We start from the raw sequence: 11,906 nt of genomic DNA on the forward strand, positions 1-11,906 counted from the left end.
TGGGAAATACAAATCCTCCCTCTAGTGGTTTAGGAGCAAATTTGATCATTTGGCTTTTTCATTTTATCTCCATTGTACCATTTACTTGCATTGTAGAACTGATGCAATTAGATGGTAATTGAAAAACCAACCTTTTATACAGTATAAATATCTCCAACAAACATTAATATATGGTCCATGTTTTAAAACATGTTTTTCTCACTGCTGTCAGGAGAGTAGCTTGGCAAGCCAGAGGACTTTTCATTTCCCTATGACAGCTGATGGGCAAGGCAGATCATTCCATCAAAAGTCCCATTCTTTGTTGCCAGGGCTCCGCATTGGTATTAGGGCTGCTATGCATGGTAACCTCAGCCTGTGATTTCCAGTGGTGACAGCTAGTTCCTTGATTTTGTTGGGAGATGGATGTAGCTATATCAGAAAAACCCAGTGGATCTGTATCAAATTACCTTTGACACACAGTTTGAGATATATACTTCGGGCCCAAACATGCTGCAGTATTTCAACCCATATTTTTTGTTTTGTTTGTTTCTATTGTGGTATATATTTAATGATAAAGTTGCCATTTCTTGACCAGGTTGTGAGACAGATTTAATGTGTGCAACATACTGAAGGCCCTCCTAGCTCTTAAAATTCTTTCTTGGGCTGTTGATTAATTGCAGTTAATTCACGTGATTAACTCAAAAAAATGAATCATGATTAAAAAAATTAATCGTGATTCATTGCATTTTTAATCGCGCTGTTAAACAGTAGAATACCAATTGAAATGTATTAAATATTTTGGATGTTTTCTACAATTTCAAATATATTGATTTCAATTACAGCACAGAATACAAAGTGTACAGTGCTCACTTTATATTATTTTTATTACAAATATTTGCATTGTAAAAATGATAAAAAAACAGTATTTTTCAATTCACCTCATGCAAGTACTGTAGTGTAATCTCTTTATGGTAAAAGTGCAACTTACAAACTCATTGGGGGAGAATTGTATGTCTCCTGCTCTGTTTTACCCGCATTCTGCCATATATTTCATGTTATAGTAGTCTCGGGTGATGACTCAGCACATGTTCATTTTAAGAACACTTTCACTGCAGGTTTGACAAAATGCAAAGAAGGTACCAATGTGAGATTTCTAAAGATAGCTACAGCACTTGACCCAAGGTTTAAATATCAAGTGCCTTTCAAAATCTGAGAGGGATGAGGTGTGGAGCATGCTTTCAGAAATCTTAAAAGAGCAACACTCTGATCTGGAAACTATAGAACACGAACCACCAAAAAAGGAAAATCAACCTTTTGCTGGTGGCATCTGATTCAGATGATGAAAATGAATATGCATCGGTCCACACTGTTTTGGATTGTTATCAAGCAGAATCCGTCATCAGCATGGACACATGTCCTCTGGAATGGTAGTTGAAGTATGAAGGGACACATGAATTTTTAGTGCATGAAGCGGGCAGCATTATCTCCTGCAAATGTAAACAAACTTGTTTGTCTGAGCAATTGGCTGAACAAGAAATAGGACTGAGTGGACTTTGTAGTCTCTAAGTTTTACATTGTTTTATTTTTTGAAGGCAGTTTTTTTGGTATATAATTCTACATTTGTATGTTCAACTTTCATGATAAAGAGATTGCACTACAGTATTTGTATTAGGTTAATTTAAAAATGCTGTTTCTTTTGTTTTTTACAGTGCAAATATTTGTAATCAAAATAAATATTAAGTGAGCACTGTCCACTTTGTATTCTGTGTTATAATTGAAATCAATATATTTGAAAATGTAGAAAACATCCAAAAATATTTAAATAAATTGTATTCTATTATTGTTTAACAGTGTGACTAATTGATTGACAGCTCTAATTCTTTCCATATTTTGCATTCTTTTCTTCAGATGAATTATGTGCAGAACCAACCATATATTTAAGCCACACATCAGAATCAAAGACAGGTGTAGATTTCCCCCTCCCCTTTGTTCAGGGGCTTATGTAGAAATAAATTTGTTGTTTTTAGAGTAGTTAGCATTTGAGAGATTTCTACACGTCACATGAAACATGCCCATGATTGCGCCTCTTATCGACAGCCTCAACTCAGAAAGGCCAAGAATGGAACGGGCCATGGAGCTTTAAGCACCTGTTCACCAATAAAGGGGTTGGCCCTTCAGGTCAGGGTTGATGTGCACTGGGCAAAGAAGTAGGGGGATGCTTTCACTTCTATCTATACTGTTCTTGCTCAGAGGATTTTAGCGGCAAGGGCAGTCATCCTGACATCTGTCATGATTGCTAAATTTGCTAAAAAGTTAATAGCTTTACCGAGAATTGTTCATAAGCATCTGGGCTAGTATTGCTGTAACTTTCTTTGAGTTTAGCTGTTGGAAACAAACTGGGGTTTTAAAACAGAATTTATAAGAAGATTTCAGCACCATCGTGCATAGATTACAACTGCATGTTTTATATACTTTAATGTCTAAATTCTCAGTTACAGCAGCACAATCTGTCTTATGTTTTTTATAGTTCATATTGTCATCATCTATTATATTATACTGTAGAGATCTCATTCTTTGCAGTTAACTGCTTGAAAGAAAATTCCCTTACATATTAAGACTTGTGATACAGGTTCAAATTCTATTCCTAGACACAAAGGCATGCATTGATGCACATCTCTGAAATCCGCTACTGTGCTTGCTCCTGCTCAGAGATTTTTTAGAACAATTTCTTTGACAACTCCTAATTTTCTTATAAGATTTAATAATTTAGAGACTGGCATTGCTGAGAAAATTTAGCTAAACGCCCATACAAACATCATTGGAGAGAGCACAGTCTGCACCATTATTGTTCCAGAAATGGGATTTAATGTGAATGCACATTTGTAAATAAATGCCAAGTTCAATGTTGTAGTTTCCATTAGAGCTGAGAGTACAGATTCCATGAGATGCTTAATAGAACCCAAACCAGCAGAGTTTGTGTAAACTGAAATCAAACTGGACTCCTTTGCATTTGTATTATACCTCTTTTACTGCCTCAAGGAGCTATTGCAGCCCCAGTTCAGCTGGGGAAAGGGATGTTTGATTGGGCCAGCGCTAGAAAGATAAGGACTTAGGACAGGAACTTAAAAGGTGTGTTAAATGGAGTTGGTAATTTTGTAGTAACCTGTGGCTAGTGTCCATTGAGACTCAAAGGGGCCAGCTCCGAGAGGTACACATGAGTGGGGGACTCAGGATAACTATTAGCCTGTAGAAAGAAGGGCAAGGCTTTGCAGACTGGAATACCCTTCATCTGTACCCTCATTCCCCCTCATGGAGGAAGGGGGAAAGGATTTAGAAGTGGTTTGAATCCTATGGGTTAGGCTAAAGAGGCCAACAATTGATATGGTTATTTAACAAGGAGCCCATTTAACACCACCCTTAGCCACAATAAATATCTAGTATTTTGTGGGACAGTGAGGTATTACACACTCTTCATCCCCATTACTGATCCTAAAAGCTCATGCTTCAGGGTTTCAACTGGCCACATGCAGGGGTCAGGAAGGGTTTTTTTGTATTCTGGGTGATTTTTGTGTTGTTGTTTTTCAATCTCCTTCCTCTGAAGCATCAGGGATGGATGGCCATGACTGGAGATGGGACATTCATCAGAGAGGGGCTCTGAGGTGGAATCGAGCAATCTCTCTCTCAAGTGCTTGGCTGGCTGGTTCTTGCTCACATGCTCAAGGTTTATGTGGGGTTGGGAAGAAATTTTCCCGCAGTTCAGACTGGCAGTGACCTTGGGTTTTTTGCCTTCCTCAGCAGCACGTGGGTATAGGTCACTTTCCAGGATTTACTGGGTATATCTCACTTAATCATTTCCCTGCATTGTGGGAGCCTTGGGCATTGGTGCACCTTGGTTCTTCCTATTCTCTTCCTGTGGCACATAATAGTCTAGTCTCCTGTGGGCTGTAATACTTTGGTTTCATTTCAGTTATTGGGATTAATGTGCAGGTGCTGGGTGGTGGTCATGGCCTATACAGGAGGCCAGACTAGGTGATCCAGTGATCCCTTCTGGCCTTAACCTCTGACTCTATTAAAAGTTGCTGTCTTCTGCTTTAAAAGCCATCCCTGTGTCTGCTTTATTTTCCTGTGTGTCCTGATCAAGGTACTCAAACATGTGCCTAACTTTAAGAATGCTAATAGTCCCATTGAAGTCAATGAGACTACTCATGTACTTAAGCACCAGGGCCTTCTGAAGTAGTATGATATCTGAGGATTTTTTTTTCCAACCAGTAACTGAAATGTCATAAGAAGACTGGCTCTTTTTATTTTGTCCCCATACATGATTCAATCTTGGAGGAAATTAAACACAAATACTTGAAATACAAATGCTAGAAGTTCTCCACCCTTTGAGCTCACCCCTCCCCTATAAAACTAGTTGCCACCAGCGTTAGATGTTTTTGACATTAAATGTCTTGGGTGAAATCCTGGCTCTATTTAAGTAAATGTAAATCTCCCATTGGACTTCACTGGGGCCAGGATTTCACCCCTTGTCACTGCCCGTGTGGTATGTTTTTTTTAATTTACACATGCTAGGCCAGATCTTTCAGATGATGTAAATTGACATGGCTCCATTAATGTTGACAGAGCTATGCCAGTTTACATCAGCTGAGGATCTACTCCCTGTGTTTAAAGGGTGTTATAAATAGTACTACCTAACTTTGCTAGTTAGATGTCTGGGACCAATCCTTCAGTTCTACTGCATGTAATACTTCTGTTGAAATACATGTGTGTTTAGCAGCAATAGGGACTGAAGTATCAGGTCCAAAGATGATGTGTTATTTGCTTAGAGTCAAATCCTGTTGGCACTGAAGTTATTTGTAAAGCTCCTCTTTATTTCAGTGGGACCAGGATTTGGCTCTTAAATTAAATTGATCATTGAAAATTAGATTTTTAATAAGCCTATTTCACGGTCTAGGCATGTTAAGAACCAATTAAGAATATAAATGGTGTAGCCTGGGTCTGGAAAAATGTGGAGGATGCTGAAAGCCTTTTTTATCATCTTTATTTTCCCATCTTTCTACTAAAGCAAAGAGATCTGCGAGGCAAATGAAACCATCATGTGCCCTATGTGCGAACGCAATTGCACGCTACAGAAACTCAACGAAAGCTGCATATATGCAAAGGTAATGATTAGTTTTGTGCTGCAAGCTGATGCTATATAAAAGTCAATTCTTTCTGCATAACGATTGCTGCTGTTACTTCAGCAAAGGCTCCTCTACAATTTGGTGATGCTCTGCTAACTTTTCAGTGACAAAAATATTTGCAACCTTTCTACTCAGCATCTATTGTCTTTCAATTGATAATAAAGCAATAACAGCTGATTCTAAAAATGACTTTCTGAGAGCATTTTCTTCTTACCTCTATTTTGTCTATCTGAAGAGCCCCAATGATACAGCAAACTTTTTTTTTTTTGGTAGGGTTTTCTACTTTCCTATATGATTATGTTCTCACTTTTCTGTTTCCCTGTAGTGTTGATGACTGGATTTCTGTTCTTTTTAAAGGATTTTTTTTTCATTATAGAGAATTATAATGCTCCTGTGGTGTGCCCAATGCAATGGTCCTACACAGTCAAATCTTTTGCTACAGGAAACTGTCCATCAAACATAAACATTGACTGCTTTTGAATGCAAGCAATGTATATAAATGGACACATATATGAAGCCACTTTGGTTTGTATTATATTACCAAGGCTGGAACCAGTCTCAGCTTTTCTTTCTCAAAATTATTCAGCACAATCAAATAATTCTTGTTTAGAACTCAGTATTGTTTACAGAAATTTGAATGGCTCTGGCTTTAAGGCATGATGGTAATAAGTTGAGAAGGAAATTCAGTTTTTAAAGGATTTTGAAATTTAGTTTCACAAATTGGAACTAAGCCCCAAAATGTAGAAATTTTCCATGAAAAGAAAATGCCAAGCAATTTTTTGATCAAAACATTTCATTTTGATTTTTAGTTTACTTTATAACATATACTATAATACACAACAAAAACAATCAAAACAAAAAGTCATTTCAAAATGACAAATCAAAATGTTTAATTTCCAAAATGTGGAAATGGGATGTTTTCATATTGTTGGAGCTTGGTTTTTCCCCCAAAACAAAATTTTAATGAAATCGACTTGATTTCAAGAAGCCTCTTGATTTTAATGGAAGGGCCTTTTCTGACAAAAAATGGTTCCATCAAAGTTTTTTCTGACCAGCTGTATTAATAATTGTACATATACTGCATGTAACACCTTTCATCAAACGCACACAAAGCATTGTACAAACTGTGCTGTGCTGCCCATCACCTATGGAGTGCAGCTGTTAAATAGCCCACAGCAGCCCTGCCCAGCAGTTGACTGGAAGGGACACAATAATCTCAAATGTAGTAGTTTTAAATCATGTCATTTTAGGATCCCTGTCCCTGAAGAAATGTTTTCTCTTTCTTATATTTGCTATGAAAGTTGCAGGCTTAGTGCTGTAAACATCACACGCCCTTGTAAACACTAGCCTGGAAGAGAAAGAGAGAGAGATGGCATTCCAGGCCTGAGCTGAATGCCACCCATGCACATCAATGGGTGGGGGAAATTGATGAGGCCAGAGGTGAAAGGGGGACAGTGATGGTAGCAATAGAGGGAGGCACTCACCTAGGGACAATAGGTAGCTCCTCCCATAGGAGTCTTTGGCACCCATTGGCCAGCTGGGGGAGAGGGGCACTGATTGGCCAGCGTTCCCCAGCTCCCAGGATTTAACCTGATTCAGGGGCCATGTGGAACCTCTTTTGGCTCTGTTCCAGCTGCCCACCCTACCCACCAAAACTAGGAATGAGAACCCAACCTAACAGATGCTGTGGATCTAGCTGGTAGCCTGTTAAGGGGGTTAGGAAGGAATTTTTTCTCCCATGGGTCAAATTGGATTTGTTTGTCTTCCTCACACCACCTGCAAGCCACAGTGGGTTAAATAGGAATGTGCATGGTACCTAACTGGGTACTGGGGTGACATTGCTTAAGTGGTGGATCTGAATGCACCAGACTTCACAGTAAAGTTAACATAGCCCTGGTGATTTTTTTTTACAAGGCTTGAGGGAGTGGGATGGAAATTATGCAATTTTCCTCCTCTCACTCTTGCCCCTGGCCCACCATTTCCCTCCTCCTGAGAGGCAGATCACAGGACCTGCAGAAAACCCTACCCTTGTCTGGGGAGATGGAAGATAATGCTGTGAAGGTGGCTAGCCTACTTCCTTATGTCATCCCCTCCATGCAGCTGTAAGGAGCACAATTTGTACCATGACATTTCTTTTGATATGTCCCCTTAAGAATAACATAACCAATTAGTACTGGGGAGATAATTTAAGGAGAATGTAATTATTTAAGGTGTGATTTGGCCAGGACACCAGGGTTCACACTCTTGTTCTTGAAAAAGAGTTCTTTAACACTCAGAGGTGGTCAGCACCTTGGTTTTATGTTTTTGTCTTGCCTTCAACTGTATGTTGCCCTATAGCACATTTCCTGACTCACCAGCACTACTTTCTGTACTTCTCACTTCTATGCAGAGGCCCAGCCAGCTCGGCCCACTCTGCTTAGCTTTTGGATAAAATCCTAGTTTGATATATTACTAAGACTACAGGCCAAAACTGGTCTGGTCATTCTAAAGAAAATGTATGATCTGGAGTCGGAAACCCACCTTCTATTCAAGCAAGATCTTCTGAGCCATAACTCTTTTGGGGTTCCTTTTCCATTTCTTTAGAGAGGTGTATTGTTTACAGATATCTTTATTGCACAGATTCCCCCAACCTGCCATGCATTAAAAATCTGGAAACACTTGTCACTTTTATTGATCTGTAAAATTTTGTAAATTCTGCCACTTTCATTTTCCAATCAGATCTTCAGTCTCATAAAATACTTTGCTTGTATGTTCCTTTTATTATAACAAAAGAAAAACAAAGCCAAAGGCATATTTGCATATAAGTTTCACACAATTATATAATTCACACAAAGAACATATTGTACTTGATGATCTTTGGCATTAAGTAATAACTTCTCCATTTTCTTCAGCACAGTAAAATAAACAGAGCCCTGTTTACTACTAAAACTTGTGTGTTTAATAACTCTACTCAATATTAGAAGTGTTTGCATTCAAGAGAAAATAAAACATACTGGCAAGCAATACAGTGTTTATATTGTTTTAACTTTTTCTCCTGGATTTATAAATGATGAGGATTTCAAGAGAGTTTTTCCAATATTTAATTATCTTCCCTCTTACAGAATAGCCTCTGTCACTTGCTCAGTGTTTATTTTCTAAAAGCAGATGACAGTCTTTCATTTGAAAAAATGTAGATTTGTCTGGTTTACAGGACTGGAGTCTGCTACACAGGACAACCCCAATGACCAAACAAGGCAGCTATTATGTGTAATAGTTTTGCTAGAAGGTGTTACAACCTCCCTTCAGCAAACTGTCAATCCCTTCAATATCCCATAACCCTTGAGACCATCACCTCACAAGCACAGCATTCCTGATGGCCACAGTTACAACATAAGGGCCCAATATTGCAAACCTTTACTTCTTTTAAATGGGTTTTATCAAAGCTATCCAATTTAAATCAATTATCCTACCCTCATGAGTAAGGTTACTTGAATGAGTAAGAGTCTGCAAGACTGGGCCTTACATGATGAACAAAATCAACAATAATTAAATTGTAATCTAAGCTGAAGTCTTTACTAAAATGAAGCTATTAATTCTCATTTGAAACAGTGAAAATACCTAGAAATAATCAATGTTTTATTGCATTAGTTATTAAAACCACTTATGAAAACTTTTCTTTTAGTTTTTGTTTTTCCCTCATTTCCCTGTTTGGTGCTCCTTTATCAAATGTGCCTGCCCATAAATTCTTTCTCTCACGGGTTTACTCCAAGATGTATGTGATCTTTCAAATTACACTTTAAACCTGAGGTTCTGGTCACTGATGCTCACCAAACATCTTATAGCATTGTTTCACTAGAATATGTTTCAGTCCATTATCCCTGACCAAATTTAATCACTGGCAATTGCCTACCTAAAATCCCTTTTCAGTAGGAGAAATTATTCTTCACCTAAGCCTCCTAATACAGTACTATTGCCTACTGTGGCTCATACACAGTGACTGCTGGATTTCTACCATGGAAATGGCTGTATTTCTATGGTGGATAAAATGAACCCTGAACAATACATAGAGGACACCATTTTCAAAATTGGGACAACAAACCCCCTTAGGGCACTCAAACTGACACATAGGCATGTAACAGTTTTCAATTACAATTTATCTACCCACCATGAACTTTATCTGAACTTTGCAGATAAAACAAATCTGTCCCAAAGAGTTTACACTGTAAGTAGAAAATGGGCAATAGGGTGCAACAAACAGCAAAAATGATTGAGAGGTGGAATGTTATCCATATCGTAGTACTATAATTACTTCATTTTGAATTAATTTTTGTTAATATCTGGATGGTTTTATTCTTCATTTTGAGAGTGATTAGGATTTATAGACTCTTTAGAAGGGAAGGATATTTTCAAGAGGGATTTAGAGGGAGAGCATGGAGGCCTCGTGGATCAAGTGAGAAAAGGGATCCAAGCATGGAGTTGCAAGGAAGGAAGAGAGAATGAAGGGAGTGCTTAGACAAGGAACATTCCGGGGGGAGAGGTAAATAAAGAGATGAAAGTTGGTAGGTAGGCCTGATTTAAGTTGTTCAGGCCCTAAAAGGACAGGACAAGGAGCTTAAATCTAATGCAGCAGGTGAGAGGAAACCAAGGAAAATTTTGAGGACTGGTGGGATGTGGTTAGAATAGCTGGCTAAGTAACTGAGTTTTGAGAAAAAAGAACAGGAGTACTTGTGGCACCTTAGAGACTAACAAATTTATTAGAGCATAAGCTTTCGTGGGCAACAGCCCACTTTCTGTAGCCCACGAAAGCTTATGCTCTAATAAATTTGTTAGTCTCTAAGGTGCCACAAGTACTCCTGTTCTTTTTGCGGATACAGACTAACATGGCTGCTACTCTGAAACCTGAGTTTTGAGACAGTATTTTGGACACATTAAAGATGACTGAGGCCAGAGTGGGAATTGCAGTGAAAGGTGATCCATGCCTGGACTAGCAATGGGAATAGTGGGGGATGAATGGAATTGTGCATGTAAATGCTGATGTGTGCACCTTTATGTGGGATTAGGGCTTCCTATTAGGATGCCTATATTTTGGGGTCTAAAACCTGTAAAGCATTTTTGGATTTTTTTTTTTTTTTTTTGGGTGTGTGTCGGGGGAAATACTACATGAATGTAAGGTGGTATTGTTGTTATTTATTTTGCATTATGTGTTTTACTTTCTGCTTAGGTTACACATTTGTTTGATAATGGAGGCACTGTCTTCTTTGCTATTTTTATGGCAATATGGGGTAAGTCCATTTTCCTTCTTAAGTGTTCTGTTCACCTCTCCTTCCATAGATGACTATTAGTTTTAGAGGGATTTGAAGTTTAATGTAATGTTAAGCAAGTAGTATCCATGTTTATTTATATTTTCCTATTTTCTTCAAATCAATTTTTGTACTAGTAGGACATTAAAAATACTCCACTACTAATTTATGTTCAAAACGTAATGACTGTAGAAAAATAAAACCTTTAATCCTGCAATCTATGTCACATGTGCAGAGCCTCATGGGGGTCCACTCACACAGAGTAACGTGAAGGTTTGGGGCCAAAATCAGTGTAATCCAATGTGGAGCACTGTAAGATTAACAGATTTGAAAGCTTGTAGGCGAAGGCTAATTACAGTGAGTTAAAGGCAGGTCAGAGGGTTTTGTGTTAACTATTTACAGGAAGATTTCATGTAATTATTCTGTTCTTCGAGAGCCTCTCTGCATTCACTGTGACATTATGCTCCACACCAGGAGGCATCAAACAAAGAGTAAATGCTCAGAGGTGACTCTTGAACAGGAGTTACCATTGCATAACATTTCTTTGTTCAAAAGAAGGCAGATGCAGTTTTTACAACACTGAGGGGTCTGATTCAGTGATCTTTCATTGCAGTCGATAACAAGTTTGCAATGGGAAGTCAGTGGCAACACCTAGATTATAACAAGATTAGCATGTTGTAAATATCTGAGATAGATGGGGAGATAGTTCTTCCTGTGAAAGTGCTGCATATTTGTACCCTGAGACTTTAACATTGGTCCACACAGAGCACTGACTATTCAAACCAATGCTGTACCATTGTGGTGAGGTTAAATGCCACACAGATGCTGTATTTATATAATACACATGAACAGGCATTTCTCACTCTCCCAGCTGCAGCAAGTGCAAAGGGGAAAAGGAGTTTCAAAAGTGTTAATCCACAATGTGTGATTGAACATCACTCATGTTTTGATGTCCTTGCTGGCAAAAATAGATATGCAAACCACTTAATTAAATACAAAAAAAAATGGGTGATCAATAGGAGACAAAAACAATGAAAACATCTGGTGTGTGCACTTGTAATGCTTGCAGCTGTGGCAATTCATTGTTACATCCCCACCTTGCTGTTGTAAGCACACAACACAATGGTTCCTATTATTATTTAATTATATAAAGCCCCAAAAATTCATGGCCATGTGATTTGTCCTTCTGCACACAATATGCAGACATGTATACAGCTATTAGCTATCACCCAGGTGCTACTTGTGTCAATTTTTTGTTTAGTATGAATGTCCAGAATAATGAAATACTCCTCTGAGCTTTTCTGGCTTCTCCCCAATCCTAAAGCAAAGTCCCTGCTTTCTCTGAGACAGACAGCACTGATAGCTGGTTGAGTGGCCCTCTAGCAATTGCTCTTCAGCCCTTGATCCTGTATCAACCCTGTGCTACTCTCTAAAGCAGAGGGTATACCAGAAAAAAAGTCCAGGG

At 38.4% G+C, this 11,906-nt stretch overlaps 1 protein-coding gene across 1 annotated transcript in view; it reads left to right on the forward strand.

Moving 5' to 3' along the window:
- The window catches only part of ANO3 (anoctamin 3), a 159,945-nt gene that overhangs the window by 84,648 nt on the left and 63,391 nt on the right, over positions 1-11,906 (forward strand). The window contains exons 12-13 of the mRNA XM_065402303.1: positions 5,045-5,141; positions 10,363-10,423. Of these exons, the coding sequence (XP_065258375.1) occupies positions 5,045-5,141; positions 10,363-10,423 (158 nt within the window). The remainder of the gene's footprint in view (positions 1-5,044; positions 5,142-10,362; positions 10,424-11,906) is intronic.

Source organism: Emys orbicularis, chromosome 4, assembly GCF_028017835.1.
Source record: "Emys orbicularis isolate rEmyOrb1 chromosome 4, rEmyOrb1.hap1, whole genome shotgun sequence".
Taxonomy (NCBI): domain Eukaryota; kingdom Metazoa; phylum Chordata; order Testudines; family Emydidae; genus Emys; species Emys orbicularis.